At 37.5% G+C, this 24,337-nt stretch overlaps 1 protein-coding gene across 6 annotated transcripts in view; it reads left to right on the top strand.

Moving 5' to 3' along the window:
* The window catches only part of SLC13A1 (solute carrier family 13 member 1), a 114,221-nt gene that overhangs the window by 48,570 nt on the left and 41,314 nt on the right, over positions 1-24,337 (top strand). For 5 of the 6 annotated variants that reach the window (XR_012380311.1, XR_012380310.1, XR_012380309.1 and 2 more), the window contains exons 7-10: positions 3,886-4,037; positions 16,511-16,630; positions 21,050-21,148; positions 21,756-21,857. Coding sequence is in view for 3 of the 6 variants with exons in the window: in XM_025865820.2 (XP_025721605.1) it covers positions 3,886-4,037; positions 16,511-16,630; positions 21,050-21,148; positions 21,756-21,857 (473 nt within the window). In the remaining 3 variants the exon portion in view is untranslated. The remainder of the gene's footprint in view (positions 1-3,885; positions 4,038-16,510; positions 16,631-21,049; positions 21,149-21,755; positions 21,858-24,337) is intronic. The other variant, XM_073899143.1, reaches the window with a different exon arrangement.

Below are 24,337 nucleotides of genomic sequence, written 5' to 3'. Positions count from 1 at the left end.
TTTTTTAGTAAATTTATACCCACTTCACCTATTTATCTGACTCCCTAACCCCCTACTTCTGGCAACTACCAATCTGTTCTCTGCATCTATGAGCTTGTTCTTTTGTTTTTGTATTTGTGGGTTTTTTTTTTTTAAGATTCCACTTGTAAGAGAGATCATATAATATTTGTCTTTCTCTGACTTATTTCACTTAGCACAATGCCCTTGATTCCTATCTGTTTTGTCACAAATGGCAAGATTTTATTCATTTTTTATGGGTGAGTATTATTCCACGGTGTCCATATACCACAATTTCTTTATCCATTTATCCATCAGCTGACACTAAGGTGGTTTCAATCATTGCTATCGTAAATAATGTTGCAATGAACATAAGCATGCATATTTCTTTTTGAGTTAGTGATTTCATTTTCTTTTGAAAAATACCCCAATGTAGAATTGCTACATTACATTACAGTTCTATTTTAATTTTTTGAGGAATTTCCATACTGTTTTCCATTGTGGCTACACCAATTTACATTCCCACCAACAGTGCACAAGGGTTCCCTTTTTTCCACATCCTCACCAACACTTAGTATTTCTTGTCCTTTTGATAATAGTTATACTAACAGGTATGAGATGATAGCTCATTGTGGTTTTAAGTTGTATTTCCCTGATGATTAATGATGTTGAGCATCTTTTCATGTGCCTGTTGGCCATTTGTATGTCTTCTTTGGGAAAAAGTCTGTTCAGACCTTCTGCCCATTTTTAAATCAAATTGTTTGGGTTTTTTGCTATGGAGCTGATTGAGTTCTTTATATATTTTTGGATATAAGCCCTTTATCAGAAATATGATTTGAAAATATTTTCTCTCATTTAGTAGGTTGTCTTTTCATTTTGTTGATGATTTCCTTTGCTGTGCAGAAGCTTTTTAGTATGATATATAATAGGAAATTCCAGAAAAAGAATAGAGAAAACTGAGGAGACTACATCAAAAATTGAAGAAAATTTCCATAGTGGAAGAATATAATCCCACTGGGTGCCAGCCAAGAGATGAAACACACATTGAGAAGGTTATTGATAGTTAAGAATATTATGAGAACAGAGAAAATCCTAAAAGTTTTCGAAAATGGGAAAAACTGATTCATTAAAAAGGATAAAAAATAAGAATGGCTGAAGACTTCTCTACAGCAACACTGGAAACTCAAACAATCGGGAAAAAAATGCCTTCAACGTTCTGCATAACATTTATTTTCAATTTTGAAATCAATATCCAGTCAAACTATCAGTGAAGTGAGAAGATAGACTAAAGTCGAGGTAGATCTTTGTGGTTCTAGAGAGAAAAATGACTCGAGTTAAGACAAGTTAGGAAGGCCTTGGAAGAGGTGCTCTAAGATTGTGAAGTTGGTAGAATATGTGATGTAGATTAAGTATCTTATCATTTGATTGTTCTGAGAGAAGATTTAAACAACCACAGAATAGTTTGGAGCCATTTAGTGGTTATCTAGAAAATTAAGCAAAACCTGGGAAACTAAGTAAGCAAGGAGGGGTAGAGAAGGAGTACAAAACAGGAAAAGTGATATAGATCATATTCCTCAGATGTTCATGGATCTCAACTCTAGACAACATTCTGAATGTTGAACTCTGCTCTAAGTAAAATTATCATGTAGCCATAATGGGAGGATGATGAGGACGTGGAAAGTCCTGAGTGTGTTCAGTGGTCAAAGTCTATGAAAGAAAGCTTAATTCTCATCATTTAACATAGTAGAAATTTAATTATAATGCCTACAACTGAGAAATCAATATATGATATCATATTGATCTTATGCAAATAAATATCCAAAAAGAGCTAGAAGATTTTAAACTGGCTTCCTTAGGCAAGCAGAAAATGATTAGCCAGAACTAATATTTTGTACAATTAGCCTTGCATAATTATTTAAATATAAATAGAATCCCTGACATTTTCATACCACTCTCACCCCAGTGAATTATTTTGTACATAATTGGAGACCACTGGTTTAGTTCATGCTGGTTCATGTATGCATTTTTAGTAACCAAGATTGGTAATGTTCAATATGCCCCTGGAATCTGCAGTCACAGCCACCAGGTGGCGATAGTGAGTTATATCTGGATCTGCAAGATTTCTCTTCTGAAATCCCTTGAGCACCACCAGTGTGATGATGTCATGGGATTCTGCTTTTGATCATGTCCTAGACAAAATTCATCGGTCACTTGGAAGAATTTGTGGAAGGCATATCCACAAGGTCTTAGATGTCATGTATTTGTGTGAAATAACAAGCATAGCATTGGGATTGAATAAAAACAATAGGTTATAATTGCTGTGTTAAAAGCAGTATGAAATGTAATCAAGTGTAAAGTCTTAGATGTAGGCTTAAAAACACATAAATAAAAAGTGTTCTGGAAGGTAAAATGGTACAAAGGTAACCACTGACTGGAAACTCAGATACATGGATTCTGGTTTCAGCTCTACAGTGACCAGCTAGGTCACATTTGAGACTCATTTTGGTCTTCTGAAAAATGAGGTCTTTGTTCCACATTAATTTCTAAATACTTGCCTGCACTAAGAGTCCACAATTCTTTTATATATTGGAAAAACTTTTTTATGATTGTGGAAGATACAAAAAGTATCAAGAAGACAAAAGCCCCATTCCCATTGTTAATATTTTGACATATTTCATTTTAGTATATTCCTGGGCACTATGTGTGTGTGGATATATTTTTATTATAAAAATTTCATCATTCTGTGTATTTAATTTCACATAAGTCCCCCATCGTGAAACATTATAAAACAAGCACTTTCCCATTCAGTGTGTCCATGGCAATGTCCTTCAGTCACCTCAGCATGGGACGTTCCCTCTGGCCGTGTCATCCCCGACTGTCTCCAGCTTCACCCCTCTACATGCTTTGCTTTTCCTCCCTTCTTTGCATAGGAATCTTTTTTTTCTCTCCTAAACTCTTAAGAGAAAGTGCACCACACATACACACCAAATTCCTCCTCCACTTCTGAGAAATGTAGTGCTTACTTTGTTGTCCTGATATCTGCAAACACATGCTCGTAGCTTTCTATTCCAAATTCCTTTTGGGCCAGGGTCAAATCCCTTGGTCTCAGGTTGAAACCACTGTCTTAGGCAAAAGGCTAATCTGCTGAGGATCCTCCCTTCCCTTGTTTTTGTAGTTTCTGTACTAATAGTTGGCTCAATTAATGGTTCATCTCAGCCTTTCTTAAGAGCTCTTTTTCTGCCCATTGACCTTCACTACTGTCTCTCTGGTCTTCAGTCTTTACCCCTTACTACAGCATCATCTCTTCAATCAGCCCAGCAATCACATGAGATTTCCTAAGGATAAATGTTACAGTGAAAAGAGACAGGTGCCCATGACAAAGTTTCAAGAAATTCCAGTTTTAAGGAAGGATAAAGGAAAATGAATTGGCAAGGGAGATAGAGAAACAAGCAGAGATGTAGGAGAAAAACTACAAGAATGAGATATCACAGAACCCGCAAGAAGAGTTTTCCAGCAGGAACAAGTGATTAACTCTTTTGGGTACTGTCAAGAGGTCTACAAAACTGAGACTAAAAAGTATCTGTTGGGTTTAGTAATACACAGGTTATTGATAATCATAGCAAGTGCATTTGGGGTGGAGTGAAGGGACACAAGTCAGGTTGGAGTGGTTAAAGGATTGGAGTCAGTGAATGTAGACAACTCTTTTAAGTAGTTTGGCTGTGAAAATGGCAGTGAGGTAGGGCAGTAGTTTAATTGAGAAGAAGGTAAAGAAGGCTGCCTTTTTTCCTTTTGTAAAGATGACTTGAAAATGATTAAATGTTGGTGGCACAGAAGCCAAATATCAAGCAAAGGACCACATGATGTGTAAACTTTTTTCTTGTTGAACAGAACTCAGGCACAGGAACCAAGTATCGAACAGAGAGGGACCACATGATGTGTAAACTTATGTGCTTGTGTATTGCTTACTCTTCTACCATTGGTGGACTGACAACCATCACCGGCACTTCTACCAACTTGATCTTCGCTGAGCATTTCAATATGTAAGTAAAGTTATTGGATCATTGATTTAATAAATAGGCAGCACGTGACTTACAAGGGTTATTCTTAACTGATTCAGAAAATTCAGGAACGGAAATTGCTATACTGAGTTAATTCTCCTTTGTTTTTCATCAGGACATCTATAGGTCTAGAGACCTTCCCTTCTACTAGGAGTTAAATATGGAGGACATAGTGAATTAACAGGTGCCTAAAGATTCCCCAAGTCAGCTCAGAAGAGGTAACCTCTGGCTGACCATTCTGATCAAATGGGGAAAACATATCTCATTACAAATTATACTGCAAACGATAGTTAACTAAAGTGAATAGGGATTATTTTCATAGGAAAACCTATGTAGGGTTTGGAAACTAGCATTTGAACTTAAAAGATGAGTGGTGCACAAAGGTGCTAATGACAGAAGTCTGCCTAGAATTCAAAAAGATTTGAAGGATTGGGCAATTGCAAGAAATGGCAGTAATATTCTAAGAAAGATATATGATTCTAAATATAAGTTTGCAACTGTGATGTTAATCCATTGGAGAACATGCGGAATCTGTGGGTAGAGTCAGATAACTTGGGTTAAAAATTCCATAATTTTCAGACACTTACTTTGTGAATTTGAACAATAAAAAGTACATTACTCTCCCAAGACTTAAATTTTGCATATCTAAAATGATCACAGTTCAGATGATTATTGTGAGAATTAAATGAAGTAAACTATGTAAAAATATTTGACACTATTTATGAGAGCTCTTGTAAGAATTATTGAAACAATATTTTGAAAGTCTATGTTTTTACGTGAGGGCTCAAACTGATTCTACACCTGAGATGTATTTTCAAGTACTAATAGGACAGATTGTTGTCAGAGTTCCAGCAGGGTGGGCAGCATTAAGGATGCCCTGGAACAGGATTTACGTCTTTTCACAGAAAAATTAGGGTTCAGAATCAGGAAAACTACATTCTTCAAAGCAGATTCACAGATTTTATGAACTTTCTGAAATTATTTACAAAATGTTATGCATGCATAGCTTTTCCAAGAAATGTCTCACTCAAAAAATGTCACACTCCATTCTAAAAAGAACAAGAACTGTGTGCAAAGAACAGTGAGTGGTATAACAGTTTAGGACAATCTAACACAGCCACCATGTTTATTGATTATTTCTATGATTACACATCCATCCTGTATTCTCCAACAGCCAACTTAGAAAAGAACCTTAAAAAGTCATCTGGGGGGTGGGGCGCCTGGGTGGCTCAGTTGGTTAAGCGACTGACTTTGGCTCAGGTCATGATCCTGGAGTCCCGGGATCGAGTCCCGCATCGGGCTCCCTGCTCAGCAGGGAGTCTGCTTCTCCCTCTGACCCTCTTCCCTCTCGTGCTTTCTATCTCTCATTCTCTCCTTCTCAAATAAATAAATAAAATCTTTAAAAAAAAAAAAAGGCGGGGCGCCTGGGTGGCTCAGTTGGTTAAGCGACTGCCTTCGGCTCAGGTCATGATCCTGGAGTCCCAGGATCGAGTCCCACATCAGGCTCCCTGCTCGGCGGGGAGTCTGCTTCTCCCTCTGACCCTCTTCCCTCTCGTGCTCTCCATCTCTCATTCTCTCTCTCCCAAATAAATAAAATCTTTAAAAAAAAAAAAAAGGCATCTGGGAGCACCTGGGTGGCTCAGTAGTTAAGTGTCTGCCTTCGGCTCCAGCCGTGATCCCAGGGTCCTGGGATCGAGCCCCGCATCGGGCTCCCTGCTCCGCGGGAAGCCTGCTTCTCCCTCTCCCACTCCCCCTGCTTGTGTTCCCTCTTTCGCTGTGTCTCTCTCTGTCATATAAATAAACAAAATCTTTAAAAAAAAAAAAAGGCATCTGGTTTATAAGTGGGAGATTTCTGAAATTCACTGTGTCAGAAAGAATGTATCTAATGTATCACCTAATTCAAGACAGGAAATGTACCTGACCTCTTTGTAAAAGCTAGACTTCTAACCTTTTTCATGAATTCCCCAAGGAAAGAGATTCCACATTTTGGTCTTCTCGGTAAATCTTTTTCTAAAATTTATACCAAAATTTTATTGTTTTATTCTTGGTGTTAGAGGACTTCTGGCTTCCACCATTCCCATGAGGTTGATGTTGTTAAAGTACTCCTACTGAGTTTGTCCTTAGTCTGCAGTCTTGTACAATGCATCAACCAAATTTTCTTTCTTTTATTTAACTGTTCCCTTGACTCTTTGGATGCAGTAATGCATTTGCAGTGACAGATTGGGAGCATTGTAGCACTTTAAGCAAAGTGTTTTAGTAACTATTTTCCCTAATTATCCTTTCTTCTAATTCTCCTAATCATGGAAAATTGGCCAAATATTCTTTAAATTTAGAAAATGCGTAACATATACTTTGAAATTTGGTAAAGTCTTTTCTTCAAAAGTTTGCTTTAACATTAGGAAACATTTGCTTTTCCTATACACAAACAGAAAGAAACTCAAAGTATCCCTTCTTGATAGAAAATACTAGAATAGAGGGGGAAAACAACCTTATGTGAAAAAATATAATTGATGTTATTAAACAAGCCAGATATTTAACTCACTTTTTCTTAAATATTGGCCCTAAAAACACAACAGCATCTCAAAGCAACAATGGAATGAAATGCATTCAATTTCATTGGAAAAAGTACCAAAAACTTAAAACTACAGGGGAAAAAAAAAGATTTATATATTCTTTGTCCAGCTGTTTGGAGCTGCAGAGAAATTGCTCTTTATTTTCAAATATTCTACAATAACGCCACCTTTTCCTCTTGACACTGCTTGCCATCTTTTCTAAAGCAATATCAACAGTCATTTTGTATAATTTTATTTTGGATCTTGCCCAGCTCCATGGGTATATGAATCCTAAGAATCAGTGATTTCGCACCATTGACATCTAGAGAAAGTTGCTATATTACAAACAAATGGTGGGAAGAAGAGAATGAATAACACATTTCAAAACCTTTGTTTATCCTTCTATCTACCTATCAATCATGTACAGATATAAATATATTCATATGTGTATATATATGTATTTATAATGTCTTTTGTTCTCTTTTTTGCACAAAGAATGTAAGAACAGTGAATTCTGAGAAAGCTAAATTTTATTCGGTGCAAATAAAAACAAACACCCATTCACTCAGTCAGTCAACAAACATTTGTTGAGGACTGATGATGTGCACGGCACTGTTTTGAATTCTTTTGGAGAGTGCAAAAAATAAAACTTGCCAGGAAGCTTTGAGATTCTATCTGGTTTTCTAGACAAAATATACATATGTGAAAATCATTAAAATTTTTTAAACAAAATAACATTTGGTTTTTGACAGGTAGGAGAGAAGTAAGGTGATATGTATTGAACTCTTTTTTTAATTTAATTTTATTTTATTGTGTCATGTTAGTCACCTTACATTACATCATTAGTTTTTGATGTAGTGTTCCATATTCATTGTTTTCGTATAACACCCGATGATCCATGCGGTACGTGCCCTCCTTAATACCCATCACCGGAAATTTTAAATACATTTTAGTGCACACATATTCTTGCCGTGAAGGTGGCATATAAAGGTGAGTAAAGCATAGGCTCTGGGCTTAAATGCCTGTGTTGAAATCCCATCTTTTCCATTTACAAACTAGATGATCTTAGATTACTTACTCTCACAATGCATAAACAGGTGTTTTGCATTATTTCATGAAGGCACTTTTGGTTTCTTGCATGACCTCCACAAGTTACAGAAAATGTTATAGGAAACATTAAAATGCCATTGCATTAACTTTAAAGTTAAATTCAGACAGGAAACTCAGCTGTACGAAGAGCTAATTTTTCTTAGAAAAAGTGTTGTGAAACTCTAAATGTATTATAATTTATCCTTCAAAATAATTTATACGAAATATGTCTCAGTGTTGTCACAGTCTATAAAACACTCTTAACAGGAATAGCCTATTTTCATTGTAGTTTGGTAGAATTACATATTGAAGCACATAATGTATGTTGTATTTCAGTGTATATTATTTCTAATTTAGATGTGAATTTTTGATTATTCATTAATACTATATCTCTTTGTGTATTATATAATAATATATTTCCAAAAGTAAAAAAAAAATTTTTTTTGCTTACTTTAAAAAAAAAGATTATTTACTCTCTTTAGGATTGTTACCTTGAAAGAAAATGGAATAATAATAAGGTTTCTCTCTTAGAGAGTTGTTTAAAGTTTTACAAAAAAATAAATAGTACTTTAAAAAATATCTAGCGCAAAGCATATGCTCAGTAAATGTTGGTTATTACCATTAGAGTTGAGAAAGTTGATGTTCAGCCTAGCAGACTGAGGTCCAAACCATGGTCATTCAAACCCTAAGTCTGTCTCCCTAAAAGATTACCGTCTAGAACCATTATTGAACACATCCTAAAAGAGGACTGTAGCTGTGTGTAGCACCCCTTGATCACTAGAGAAAACTTGTCTGTACAATATGGCCCAATTTAAAAGCGGTAAACACTGTACTTAGGGAGAAAATGAGTGAAAATAATTCATAAAATCAAAACACAAAAAGTTTGTAATTATTTTTTAGGGAGGCAGTAAAATAGTCTGTGGATTTTCTTTTCTTTTCTTTTTCTTACTGTTTAGAATACCATTGTGCAGATTGATTGCCATTCTAAGAGTCTGGGGACAGGAGACCAATTAGGAGTCTGTTACCAAAGTGCTGACAGATTATAAGGGGCAGAACTAAGCTAGTTATGAAGTGATAGGATTTAGACTCAAGACACTGTACAGGCAGAAAGTGGTGAGCAATTAGGTGTGGGTATTTAAAGGCAATGAGAGGTTAGGGCAAGTCTGGGAAATTTTGCCAATATGGCTAGATAGATAGTGATGCCATGAACTTCTAGGTTCACTGGCGAAATTAACAAATTTGATTTTAGATATATTAAAATGGCCTTCTAAGAGCCTACCCACAAGATTTTCAGTAGACATTTACAAATGCATTGTTGTAGTTAAAAATTTGAGGGCTATATACATATAAACACAGAAATTAGCATCTTGAATGTAGAAATGGTCACATAGGGAGAAAAAAGTTAAAAGACTCAAAACATGGATAGACCCGTGGGAAATACTGACAAGAAAGAAGATGAGAAAAGTCCATCCAAGTAGGTGGAGAACCAGGAGCATGTGGTGTTTTGAAAGCCAAATAAGACCATTTTCAAAATGGAGGATTAGTCAGGGATAAGCAGTGGGGCAGAAAGGTCAAGGAGGATGATGGCTAAGAAAAGGCTTGGCTCTTATCAGGGTCCTCCAACAAAACACGTGGGAGACAGGGCAGGATTTAAGACTGCAGAGAGTTAAGATGTGAGTAGTAGCGGGAAGGGGAAAGCAGCTAATTTAAATGATTCTTTCAAGTTTGACAAAGCAAAGAAAAGAACAAGCATGGTACGACCAGAGGCAGAGAGTTCTCTTGGAACAAGGAAGATGTCAGGTTTGTTTTACACTCGGGAAGGAAACTGTAAAAGAGATGTGTGAAGTTTTGAAAAAGAAAGAGAAGAATATTGATTGGCTAGGTGTCAGGTAGAAGCGGAATGAAATTAGAAATAGGAGTAGAAATGTTAGTCTTGGAAAAGAAGGACATGTCGTCCTGAGTAATAACGAGGAGCAAGTAGAGAAAAAGTGAAGACGGAGAAATTTCAGATCATGTATACAATTCCCTCGTTTCACAGATGAGGAAACTGAGGCTCAGAGACTTTAAAGATTTATTTATTTATTTATTTTAGAGAGAGAGAGAGACAAGCGGAAAGGGCAGGGGGAGAGGGAGAGAGAATCTGAAGCAGATTCTGCACTGAGCATGGAGCCCAACTCGGGGCTCCATCTCATGAGCGTGAGATCATGATCTGAGCCCAAACCAAGAGTCGGTCACTGTACCAACTAGGTGCCCCAAGGCTCAGACACTTTAAGCGATGATCATTTGTCAGTGGAGGACCTGCCAGGTGAAGGCAGATGGCCTGAGTCCCAGTGCTCTTTACACCCGACAGCCTCTCTGTCTCACAGACCGTATGTGAGGGCGCCAATTTGGCAAAATTCTTAAAAAGCGAGTTTGCTGCCAGTAGCAAGAAGGACTACATCAGTATTCACATTCATGAGTTGCATTTTCTTTTTATAAAATGTAAGCATGCAAACATACCAAATGTCATTTGAAATAGTTGCAAAGCTAAGAGTGTGGCTAGTTAGACTGAACCATCCCCTTGTTGTCATGAGCTGATATATAGTTTGAAGGTGATTTTCAGAATAATACTAAAAGATGGAGCTAATTATCTAACTGAACTATAAAGTACGAGATTTCTCACATTCTTGGTCTTTGAATCTAGCACCAGGGGTACCTAAATTCTGATTCATCTGTGATTAATTGATCATTAGCCTTAACTAATCCTTAGAATAGGACATTCTGGAAATATTTTTTGTTCTACCCACATCCTGTTACAACCTTACAGGTTTGTTAGATTTTTATTGGCTCCTCCATTAGGTAAATCCTGCTTGATCAGTGCTCTCTACCTGACCCTTATTCCATTCTGCTCCACTGATGATAGTCATCACACCATCTCCTCCTTTCCTGACAATATTTTTAATAAATACCACCCTGCAATTAACCCATTTCTTCCTACTCTGGTTCTTGAAAGACCTGCCAACTCTGTCAACTTCTTTCTGTACTTGTGCAGATGCTGTTTCATCTGAAACTGTTCAGTTACTCCTACACCACCATTCCCATCTCCTCTTATTGTAAACTATATTCACATTTCTATAAATTTGTCTCATCCACACTCATGCAGGCCATCACCCCTGATGATTTGCAATCTTATAGAGTCTGCATGAATCATTGTCTAATTCTTTTAGCACACCAGGGGCACAGGTAGATGATCAATAAACATTGGCTGAGATGAACTGTACCAAGACATAAATGAAGTGCTTATTGTTCTTGGGAACCATCTAAATAAATAATCTTTTGACATTAAAATTATGCTATTAAGGGAAATATTATTAGAGACAATTACTGCTTTCATAGCAGAGTAGTTTTGGTGCATCAATATTATTTAACAGAATAGCTATTAGTTAAACGCAAAAAACAAATCTACCAAATGAAAGTGGAAGATTATCACAAGTAATATTTCATAACTTGCTAATTATCAAAGTATATTATTCAGCTTGTGGGTGTCAGCTGTGAAATATGTGGGTATACAAAGAGCATGGAAGGAAGTTTTATTATCAATAATTAGCACAGTCACTGTTACTAATTATGTGTTAAATTATAACTACTCTAGATTCACAAATTAAGAAATGGTAAAATATGTTTATAGGTACCCTACATTCAAAGCCCAACATCCTAACCTTTCTTCTTGGCTAGTTACAAAGGGAGAAGGTAAACCAGTTACCTAGCAATAGCTACCTTCAAAAGTTACCACGATTTTCCTCTGGAGAGATGAGCAGTTCTATTTCTCAGAAATAATTTCTCTGGCAAATACTATAGAAGAAATTTGGGTACTGCCGAGTTTGGACTCAGACATTGGCTCAAATTTCAGTCCTGCCATATATTACCTTAACTTCTGTGAACATCAGTTCCTTCATCTACCAAATGGGGTGATACTAGAATGTATTATTGTGAAGATTAAATGGGATAATGCACGCGTGGCTCTTAGCAAGAGGGCCTGGCACATAGGAACTTGTCAGTAATGCTAGCTATTTTTGCTGCTGATTCTAGTTTTGCTATTGCTATTAGAAATATCAGCTTGGCTCATGAATAACAAGTAGTTAATATTTGAAAAGAAACGTCTGCAAATACACAAATACAAAACTGAAAAGTGGCTTTGACTCAGAAATAATCAAAGCAGTCATTAATCAAGAGGGCTATAATCCGTGTGGACACAGCTTATAGTGCTCTAAGGGCCAAAATTGGTTTCAAGGCTGTAAATTTCCACAACTAAATCCACTCTTTTAAGGTGACTTCTGTGTTTTCCTTAGTATCAATGCTATCATCATTCTGGGATTGGGCATAAAAACTGTAACAAGACTATCTTCCTGAGCTTCAGTAATGACGGGCACACATGCTTCAGGTCAAAGCATGTCTCTGTCACGGCAAAATCATTTCTGTAGTGTTCTAAAATGTCCTTGCGACATCAAGTTTGTACCCTGGCTTATGGATATTTTGCAATATACATTGAACTTTGTATTTTCACTTGGGGACCGGAGTTGAGGGCACTGGGCTTTAATGAAAAGACGTTGTATTTTAAACACTCCTTCTGGGGTAAAAATTCTGCTTGACTGTACAATCTGTGACCTTGAACAATCCATTTAACCTTCTGAAACTTAGTGTCTTCCTGTGTAAAATGGAAATATAATGCTTTCCTCACAGGATTTGTGTTAGCATTAAATGTGCTTAGCTCATCTGCTCATTCCTAAACCTCTGCCTGACCTCTAAAACTTAGATGCCTCAGGGTACACTCCCTGTTCCTCTTACCTCCATTTTCTCCTGAAAATTTCACACCCATTTCTGTGGTTTATATCACCAAATATTGGTAACTACCTATTTTATGTCTCTAACCTGCCCTCTGCTCTCAGTTCCAAACTCACTTATTTAACTGCCCGTCCAATGTGACCACTTGGAAACCTAAGGGACATCTCAAATTAACATGCCCCTTACAGTGTTTTTAACCCACCACTCCCCTACTGGTCTGCCAACCTGTTCTTCCCTCCGACTTCATTTCAATAAACGGCACTTGTTCCCCATTTCTCCACATTTTGTGCCAAAAAGATTTAAAATCAATGGCCTTCTCTTCATCTTTACTGCTACCAGTCTGACTTCAGCTAAAATCTACTCTACTTCCTACTCTATTCTACCATATTCCTCTGCCAAACTTCTTTTGTCTTCTAATAAATCTCCTTGTGTGTTTGTTTTATATTACTGTTTTACAAATTACCATTAACTTAGTGGCTTAAAACAGCATGAATTTATGACCTCATAATTTCTGAGGGTCAGGATTTCTAGGCCCAGGTTATCTGAGTCCCTTGCTCAGGATCTCACCAGGCTGAAATCAAGGTGGCAGCTGGGCCTTGAATTTCCACAGTCAGTGCCCTATTCCAAGATCATTCAGGTTGTTGAATTCAGTTCCCTGTGTTTGAATTACCAAGGTGCCTGTTTTATTGCTCATTTATTTGGCAGGGGGTCACCCTCAGCTTCTAGAGGCTATGCCTAGATCCTTGCCACGTCGCCCCTTCCTCTGGCTACATGAAAGCTCACTTCTTTAGGCCAGCAGGAAAGGCTGCCTCTTAAGGGTTCACCTGATTAGGTCAGACCCACCCAAGTCGCCCTTTTGTGTAACTCAGAGTCTATTAATGGGGACCTTGGTTACCGCTGCAAAATCCCTTCACTTTTTCCATAAAAGAACCTAATCACAGGAGTGAAATCTCGCCATATTCACAAATTCTACCCACACAGAAGGAGAGAAGATTATACAAGAAATGTAAACCAGGGGCAGAAATCTAGGGGGTCATCTTGGAATTCTGCCTATCACCCCTTGGCTTCCACTCTTGTTGCCTTCAATCCTAAGGATCCATCTAACCAGTATGTTTTATGTAAATCACAAATTTACATAGACTTTAAATTAGATCATGTCACTAACTTATTTCCTATGTTCCAATTACTCTTAATTGCATTTGTACTAAAATTCAAATTCCTTCTGATGGCCTACAAGTGTTTATATTATCTGACCCCTACTGGCTACTTCTTAGACTTTACTTCATGTCACTAACTTTAGCTCACCATCCACGACCACACTGGCCTTCTGATCCTCAAACATTCTACACTTATTCCTACCCCAGGGCCTTTGTACTTGCTATTTCCTCTGTCTGGAATGCTGTTTCCCAGTTATTTCCATGACTGGCTCTTTCTTGCCATTTAGATCTCATTTCAAATATTACCCTCTTTAACCACACTATGTAAAATTTCTCCCCCCTAGTAACTTTCTATTATGTTATTTGGTTATATTTTCTGATTCTTTTTATGCTTACCTATTTACTGCCTGTGCTCCTCATTTAAATGTAAACTTTATGAGAACCTGGACTACATCCATCTAATTCACCACTGTATCTCCAATATCCAGAAGAGTGCCTGATACATGGTAGACACCCAAAAATATACTGTTGGGTGAAAGAAAAGATTCTATCAGAATTAATTGGATTCAACATAGTTCCTGATGGAAGAATTCTATATTTACTTTAGGCAGATACTTGCAGTAACTTCACTTATACAGGGTATTAGGAAGTGGGGGGAGAAAAACAGTGAAACTAATATCTCACAGTATGCCATTCATTCCATTATCATTTGAAATAGGCACTGCAGATCTAAGTATAAAGGTTATGATCATGGAGGCCACTGTCCTGTGTGTTCACTTCCTTACTAATGAAAGAAACAAAAACAAAACAGAATTTAGCTTTTTCAGCCTTTCATTTTTCTAAATGAACTATCCTTCCAGGCAAAAATTCTAAGAAACCCCTCTTCAGTTAAACAAATTTTACAGGATTAGGTGGGGAGAACAGCACAGCCTGATTTCAAGGTATAAGCCATAGATGGTGAAAACTGAAATTGGGTTTAGCGTACCATTTGGACCCTGCCTCTAGTAACATTTCTAAATGCCTTTAGGCTGAACAAAGTAACGTAGGGCATCAACCTGTAATTCAAGTCAGTAAATTGATGGGAAATAAGCTTAAGCATTTCCTCCTTATTACATTTTCCAACTGAAGACAACAAACATTTTTTTTAAGTGAGCAATTCTTAATAGAAGCTCATGGACATGATAAAGCATTTTTCCATTCATCAATTCTCTGTATTCCCAAGCACGTCTTACTCATCATTTGTCATTTCTAATTGCATAATATGTAAGCTAAGCTTTGGATCTTTTTGTGGTAGATAATAATCATCCTCAACTTGCTAATGATAACTCTAGTATCCACAACAACTTCTTATAACCTCAAGGAAATTGTAGAAAACATTAGAAATCTAGAGTTTTAAAAGCCCATTATTTTTTTAAGTTTTTGCATTACTTAGCAACCATCCTAAAATAGAAGAAGAAATAATTTATAAAGTACAAAAATATAGCTTATGTTGATGCATGTAGCATGAGACATTTCGTTTATTTACATGACTTTTTTAAATGGAAAAATACAAAGTATGATTCAACTATAACAAGAATTTAAAAAGCTATCATTTCTATAAATTGCTTTATATTTTGTAATTTCAAAGGTAATTAAAATATGTTAATGGTGTTTTTATTGCTTCTGTTTAATTTCTGTACTTTCCAAAGTTCCAGCTACATCTTTGTGTCATTGTGTCAAGGAAAAAATCAAGGACAATTGTTTCTCAAATTTCCTGTTTTCCCCTCTTCTGTCATAAAATAGATAACTGTATGAGAATTTATTTGAAACATATACTACATTTTGGTTTTTGTTTTGTTTTAAAGATTTTATTTATTTATTTATTTGACAGAGAGAGACACAGCGAGAGAGGCAACACAAGCAGGGGGAGTGGGAGAGGGAGAAGCAGGCTTCCTGCAGAGCAGGGAGCCCAACGTGGGGCTCAATCCCAGGACCCTGGGATCATGACCTAAGCCGAAGTCAGATGCTTAACTGACTGAGCCACCCAGGCGCCCCGAAACTTATACTACATTTTGAAAAAATAAATGTGAGGTTACCAAAGAAACCGTGCTTGTCTCTGACCACCCCCCATTTTTTTGTTATTGTTTTGTGATTATGTGGGCTAAAACGCTGAAAATAACTAGGAGAAATAAAGGAAGAGCTCATGTTTTCCACAGAACTTTTGTTTTTATCTGGTTTAGATTTATTCCATTTGACTGAGCCCCAAAGCAATGTCTAATTCTAAGAAGAAAAGGCTAGCATATGCCTGGTAAGACTGTTACAGTTTCTTCAGGGCAGAGGAAACAGAAGGAAAACAGCCATAGGAGACAATATGGATGGATCAGAGTCCCTTCCCAAGTGCCTGGCATGCCAGCTACCATTGTGAAATGGTAACAGACATTCAGGTCCGTGAAATTCATTTTCATCTGCTCCCATATCCGCTCACCCCGCTCACATACTGATGCTTTGAGTGCTAACAAGGCACACATACCCATACGTTCCCACTTCTGGTGCATTCAGTGAGTGTCGGGCACTGTGCTAGCTTTCCCAAGCACTTCTTTACAGACTGAACAAAGGGAACAAAAATCATAACATACCCTCTTGCTTGTATGGGAAGTAGCAAAAATTATGCAGTTGCAGAATCAGGACAAAAGATAAGAGGTAAAACCAACTGCTATACTTAATGATGAGAAGGTCCCACATCGTCTTTCTTAGCTGGGAGCCCGGGAAGGACGTGAACTGCTGCTTCTCCCCAAGGACCATCTGAAAGGATGGCACTTGTACACTCCCATGAACACTTTCCTGTCTTTTCACACAGGCGCTACCCTGACTGTCACTGCATTAACTTTGGATCATGGTTTATGCTTTCCTTCCCGGCTGCTATTATTATTCTGTTATTGTCCTGGATCTGGCTTCAGTGGCTTTTCCTAGGATTCAAGTAAGTAAATATTGCATGTTAATCAGAAAAATAAAAGTGTCTCAGTTCCCACTTCTCGGCTGCTCACCCAGGGGTCTTTCGTCCATTTCATGCACATGGAGTTTTGGCACTTCTGTTCCTCAGAAAACTGCCACACATGAGCATGTATTTTAAGGATCAGCTGGAATATCATCTAAACAGCGTTGGCTGTGAAGGAGAGTTTGTAAAAAGCAAATCCATCTCATTCTCCTTTGAGTCCTAAGCTAATAATTTATTAATCGGCCGGAAGGGCATAAGGAACTCATTATAAGAAGGACCCAGTCCAGCTTGTTAAAGTGGAATTTCGAGAGGTTTTGCCCCTCCTCTTGCTTGTATGCGGGGATTTCGTCTGATTATCTAGTTACTTTAAACTGTAACATGCAAGATTTCTGCTTCATCCTACCACCAAAATTGGTATGTCCTTGAAAAAATCACATAAAGACCTGAGAGCGTGCCCTGTGGAAAGAATGTTGGATTAGGAATCAGAAGACCAGGGACAAAATGAGTGGTCTTTCTCAGTCTCAGTGTTTTCAACTGTAAAACGATGGAATTTAACTGGAAAGTCAGTCAGATCACTTACAATGCTGTAATTCTAGCACATATGGGTCCAAGGTGAAAAATGTCGAATATATGTATTCAAGGAGAATTTGCAAATTTTACCTTGGGTGGGACTGAAGCAGGTGCCTCATAAGTGCCTACGAGCTACGTAAATGACTTAAATGACAGCCAGCATTTAAAATTATGAAGGGCTCCACAGCAAAATCTAAAATGCAGCTTTATATATTCAACACATGTAACAGTACTCCACAAAGAAAGGGGAAATGACTAGAAATCAAACCCTGAGGATCTGTTCCTGAAAAAACAAAACAATTCAAATTCATCTTTATCGGCTTTTATTTAAATAATTTCAAGGACCTATGGAAAAAACAACATGTTATCTACTAAGCTAGTGAGACTGAAGTCAGCTATGTGTACTTCCTTGGAAAAGCAAAGCACTGGGATCAGGTGGTGTTCCATGCCCGGGCCCAGATTTTCCAAGCTGACTGGTATTCTTTCCTCTCTGTTCCTCTTCCTGGTTTTCCTCCAGAACCACCACAGTTTTATTAGTAGTGGGAAGATGGTACTGATAATTTTTTTAAAAAGATCTATTCGTCCAGACTGTGGGAGCAGCATGTGATGGTCCCCCTGCTGAAGCAAATGTGTGGAATGTCACTGACTTCAGCAGGTGGGCATCAGTGGGGAGAGGCCAGCTGCGTACTAAACGCCCCTTCCTGGAAATCCAAGCCTTTGGGGTCTATTCAGTTGCACAGGTAGCAATGCAAGGTGCAAAGGACAGGAATCCCAACTAAGGGAGGAAGCATCCGGTCACAGACCCATAGCGGTTTCCTTCTTTGTCACCATATATAATGACTTTATAAAAAATGTATGCAACCATTGTCATTATTTTGAAATGATCCACCATGTATAAAGGAGAAATTAAGAAAATAAAGGGCAGATGTAGTGAAAGGTGTTCTGTATGAGATCAGAAAAGCCTGCGAAGTGCATATGTTAGGTAAAGTCCATAAATCATGATCAGTGGCATATTTAAATAGTCCCGTTGCTGTCCGCTATCAGTTAGACATTACACAGCTTCATGCTCTGGCTAATTTTTCAGTGTCCATTTCAGTCAGTCAGGGTCTTCACCTCCAGAGGTTTTAGATCAACACACAGAAATTATCAGCGCTCCCCTGGCAGGCCGCCATACATTCTGATTAGTGTGTTGGCTGTTAACACAGTTAACTCACCCATTATAAATGACCCCAACATACTTGGGAAGAGAAGCTCATCTATCAGTGCCACTGAACTTATTTAAATGAAGAGGATGATGCATTGTCATATGCTTCATCAGTTCTTTTGTGAAGGCATTAACCTTCATTTATTTGTAGCAAAGCCAATATGGCTTTCAACCTAACTATTTATCATCCCCAACCAAAGGGACCAAGTACATGTGCAGTCTACGAGGTGGAAAACATTTTTTAAGGAGACTCACCTTTTTTTGTTTTTGTTTTTGTTTTTAGAAAGAGGGAAAGAACTGGGGGAAGTGCAGAGGGAGAGGGAGAGAATCTTCAGCAGGCTCCACAAGCAGCACAGAGCCCAATGCGGGGCTCGATCTCATAATCCTGAGATCATGACCCAAGAGTCAGATGCTTAACTGACTGAGCTATCAAGCACCCTGAGACTCACCTCTTTTTTTTTTAATTCTACTTTTCTATTCCACAGTAGGATCTCAAAATAGTCCATGGCTCAGTTTCTTATAATACTAGTATTTATATTGTGACAAGGGGTAAAATTTCAAGACTGGCACTAGTCAGTAATTTAGCTGAGATTATAAAAATTAAATATTACTTCATTGATCTTAAATATAACAACATCCATCTAATTATGTTCAGTGGTTGGAGTGTGCACAGGAAAATGATTTTGAATGTGTAGGATGGATGACTTAAATGAGAAAACTCTGTTCCTTCAAAGGCAACAATAGTTTAAACAAGTCTGAGTAGCAGAGCTACAGAAAAAATAAGTAAATAAAATGTCTTTGTGTGATAGCTACCTTCACACCATCTTAGTCTTCCTATTTTCTCCCTCATATATATCCATGTTTAGCCCAGCGATTTTATAGGACAACATTATCCTGAACTCTTTCTTTTTCTAAAACTGCTTTTATTGAGGTATGATTGGCATACAAAAGCCATAGATATTTAACGTATACAACTTTATGTGTTTGGAGATACATATACGCCCATGAACCATCATCAATGTGAAGGCCATAAACTTTTCCATCACCTCCCAAAGTTTCCTCTTGCCCCCTTTTGCTTTTTGAGTTTTTTTTCCTTTTTTTCCTTTTATGGTAAAAACACTTATCATAGGACCTACCCTCTAAATTTTCAAGTATACAATACAGTGTTGTTAATCACAGGCCTTATTTTGTGCGGTAGATCTCCAGAAATTACTTATTTTTCATAACTGAAACTTTGTACCCTTTGACTAACACATCCCCATTTCCATCTCCTTCCATTTCCTGGCAAACAACCATTTTACTCTCTGCTTTCATGCGTTTGACTATTTTAGACTCTACATATAAGTAAGATCATACAATATTTGTTTTTCTGTGTCTGGCTTGTTTCACTTAGCATATGTCCTCCAAGTCCATCTGCATTGTTACAAATGGCAGGATTTCCTGCTTCTTTAAGGCTGAATAATATTCCATTGTATGTATATGCCGCCTTTTCTTTTCCTTCTCTACCACATTTTCTTTATCCACTTGTTTGTCGATGGACACCTGAGTTGGTCCCATATCTTGGCTATTGTGAATAATGTCGCAGTGAATGAGTGAGTTCAGATCCAGATTTCAATTCCTTAGGATATACACTCAGAAATGCCTTCCCTACCCACACGCAATGTAATCTAACTGAGCTATTTATAGACATTCCAAGAGATAAAACATAAGAATCGAGCCGTTTGCTCATTTGTTTATTCCCCTGGAGGAATTTTTTTAATCTAATCCTAGAGCAGTAGTTCGGAAAAAAAAGTTTTGAAGACCCTGGACTTCAGGAAAGAAAATTTAGTCACAAGGGAAAGGTGTCACTAAAAGCAGAAGCTAAAAGAAATAGAGACTGGCAGTTACTATTGGCAATAGATGGAAAACTATCTAGTGGATTCTATTAGGGCATAAGGGATGGAGCAACTTGAAGAAAAAAATGTAATAGAGTTGGTTTTCGTTCTGAGAAGAGATCCAGCTTAGACTCCACTCGCGAGCAGTGTACGTGACTTCTCTGCCCTAGCGTATGGCTTGAGTCCAGTGTATTCTGTGCAAACTGTGGATCTGACAACCAGCCGTCTCATAGATTTGAGCAAGGTACTGTGGAGTTGCTAAGTCACATATCTGTTGTCCATGGCGGTGTTGAGAGTTACAAATTTCAGTTGTGCCAGAGCAAACATCAATGACACGGCCTTCCAATAACTCAGTATCCAACTAGCGAGGGAAAACTTATACGTGTGCAGCAATTAACTATCAAGATAGACAATAAAGAAATGAAACTTTATAACAATCAGGTATATAATAAAGTGTTAAATTGGAGATGAGCCTCACGTGGCAAAATTCCAATGGTGTGAACAGACTTAGAAAAGGAAGAGATCAGGGGAAAATGTGTGAAAAATATAGAACAAAAATAAGCCTTGAAAATTGAGCAAACCAGGCCAAAGAGGAAGAAGGGGAGAGGACATTTGAAGGAGGAGATGGGGAGGTGTAGGCATTACACACAGATTTGTTATTGGCAGGGAGATTAGTATTTTATAAAGCTTTCACACAAATCTCTTCTATAAAGGGAGAATTCTTTGCTTAACAGGCTCCATTATTCTTTTCAGTTTTAAGGAGATGTTCACATGTGGCAAGACCAAAACAGCCAAACAAAAAGCCTGTGCTGAGGTGATTAAACAAGAATACCAAAAACTTGGGCCAATGAGGTAAGACACACACATGCACACAGGCATCCATGCAAACACACTCATCCTCACACACATACACACTGCTTATTCTGCAAGTACTTGTTTAAAGCTAAACATGCACTTAATTGTCTGTGGTGTATTTAGAACCCTTGATAAGAGCCTTGAACACGCTAACCATTGTAAATATAACTAATGTGACAAAATACATACTTTTGTCTAACTAAAATTTACCAGATAGAATGAAAAGAAGCCAAAGAGCCACAGAGGAGTCAAGTCCTTTTCTAACTCTGCAGATTCTCTCAAATTGTTGACACATAATCATCTGGTTTTTACAGTGTTTAGTGTTCTGCTAAAATTACTCTGCCTAGGGACGCCTGGGTGGCTCGGTCGGTTAAGTGGCTGCCTTCGGCCCGGGTCATGATCCCAGGGTCCTGGGATCGAGTCCCACATCGGGCTCCTTGCTCGGCAGGGAGCCTGCTTCTCCCTCTCTCTCCTGCTTCTGCTCTCTCTGTCAAATAAATAAAATCTTTAAAAGAAAAAAAAAAGTACTCTGCCAATAGCTCAGGGAGTTTCTACAAATGTCCTGACTGAGAAGATAAACGAAAGGATTGGAATTTTCCCACAGGTATCAGGAAATTGTGACCTTGGTCCTCTTTGCTGTAATGGCTCTGCTGTGGTTTAGCCGAGATCCTGGGTTTATCTCTGGTTGGTCTGCGCTTTTTCCCAAGTAAGCATCCATGTTATGTCTGTCAACCCTTCATGTTTTATTGTTTCTCTCCTCAGTGGTTCCTATAACTCTGAAAGATTGTATGGGACTCTTTTCCTTTCTTTCCATTGGAAAGATTGTTTAATTCTAATCTTTCCAGGAAAAAAAAATGGTAAGGAATGAAATCTAAGGTAAGACTGCAGATAAGATAATCATATACACTGTAACTAACAGGCTCCTTTGAACAAGGCCACGCCCATCCTTACAAAATTAGGAATGCAGTCAGAAAGCCATGTTCGCTGGTGCTTAGGAGTCTAGACTTTGGAGCCACACTGCTTGGCTTTCATTCCTTGCTTTCCACTTTGGGCAAGTCACTTGCCAATCAGTTTCTTCATCTGCAAAATGAAGCCAATAATGGCACTTAACAATGGTGCTGCCCTTCTCCCTACATAAGTGCAATATACATGTTTATTATGTGAGGTAAATGCCACTCCATCCTTGTTAATAACCTCATATGAATTCACATGCTATGGTTTTTGCCACCTTATTTTTTGATTCAGTTCACTATCTTGTTTTTTTCTCTAATTATGTTCATTTTTATATGAGTTCACTATAAATCTATCCCTGCCCCTATTCTGTAGATAAGGAATTCCCGAGTAAGTAATAAGACTGACTCTACAAACTAATGTTAGCAGCTGGGTCGAGTTAATTTTATCTCACAGTGTCTTCTAGACCAGCAGTCATGCTGAGTCATATGAAGTGAGGGGGACGACGATAGCATGATTTTCTAAATTAAGGACCATCCTACATATCAATATAAATACTTTGGTTTTGAAATTTGTGTTGTTAATCCCTCTTTCACTGATGTACTCTGGTTCCTAAATTGAGCAGATCTCTGATGATGACTTCCTGTCTCACATCCCACAGCAAGAATCCATGTTTGTGGGGACAGAAACCAAAATTGTTTGGGTTAAAAGTATTCTGCCCACATGGAATAAAGAATTCCCTCTCTTCTTGAATCAGGGCCTTCTGGCTATATAGGCATTGTCAACATTTTTTGAAGGTGCAAAGTCTGTGTGCAAATTTCTGGTGAACATACAAGTGCACCAATTCGATGTGGTAGCATGTTTCTTTTTTTGTTGTTGTTGTTGTATTTTATTTTTTTTCTATTTCTTTGTATTTTTTAAATTTTATTGTTATGTTAATCACCATACATTACATCATTAGTTTTGGATGTAGTGTTCCATGATTCACTGTTTATGTATAACACCCAGAGCTCCATGCAGAGCGTGCCCTCTTTAATACCCATCACCAGGCTAACCCATCCTCCCACCCCCCTCCCCTCTAGAACCCTCAGTTTGTTTTTCAGAGTCCATAGTCTCTCATGGTTTATCTCCCCCTCCGATTGCCCCCCCCTTCATTCTTCCCCTCCTGCTATCTTCTTCTTTTTTTTTTTTTTTAACATATATTGTATTATTTGTTTCCGAGGTACAGGTCTGTGATTCAACAGTCTTACACAATTCACAGCGCTCACCATAGCACATACCCTCCCCAATGTCTATCAGAGAAAGACATGTATCATGTGGTAGCATGTTTTAAAGGATCAGCTTCAGCTGATAAACTTTTTGCTTAGAACTAAGACTTTCCACTTTGAAAAGTCTAAACAAAAGGCAGCATCCAATTATTCAAAGCAAGCTATTCATAGAAAGCTATCATTTAACAGTTTGAGTATTACTTTTTAGTTTTGTAATAGGTCCTAAACCAACATAAAGTAATTATTTTCCTTTTTATTTTTATTTTATTTATTTATTTATTTTTTACCCCACTCCTATTACCTTAGGTAGGGAGAGCCTTCTCTAAACATCAGTGTTAAAAATCAAATGAAATCAGACAGTAGCTAATAAAAAACAGGAAGAAATCCCAGTAGGAAATCCAATATAATCAGTTTCTAATTTCTGTTCCTTACAGAAGGAAAGTGTAATATAGGAGATATTTTGTTCGCAGCAGAACAGAGTGTATTTGATATAGGCAGGTGCTCATGTTACCTAGAATTCTGAGAGAAAACAATGGGAACAGGAACAAAGGTTTGAGAGAAGAAGGGATTTGAGGATACAAATCTGATCAACTTTGATTCATAAGTTGCCAAAGCAAATAAAATTTGTGTAAGCTTAATATTTTGTAATAGTGAGACAATCTTTGTTCATAATAAACTGAAAATAAAATGAAAATAAACTAATAATAAAATAATTATAGTTTTAAAAGTCTTTGGAACAAAATTACTTCAGTATTTATGGCTTGATTTTATTTAAAGTATATTCTGTAGAATATATGTGTAATATAGAGATTTTAAGCATTTGGAATTTCCAAAGCTAGAATGATATATCAAGGTTTATAGCTACCACCTAATGTATTCATTCCATCTGTTTGAACCTGGGCTGAATTCAATGTGTCTTTTCATAAAACAAAATCAGTTCACGTGATCCCTGACCTAATTTGGCAAA

Source organism: Callorhinus ursinus, unplaced genomic scaffold (genome assembly GCF_003265705.2).
Source record: "Callorhinus ursinus isolate GAN/ISIS: 27379988/994484 unplaced genomic scaffold, GSC_fseal_2.0 scaffold12, whole genome shotgun sequence".
NCBI lineage: Eukaryota > Metazoa > Chordata > Mammalia > Carnivora > Otariidae > Callorhinus > Callorhinus ursinus.
Note: the sequence above shows the minus strand (reverse complement) of the source record. Positions and strands in the feature narration are given on the sequence as shown.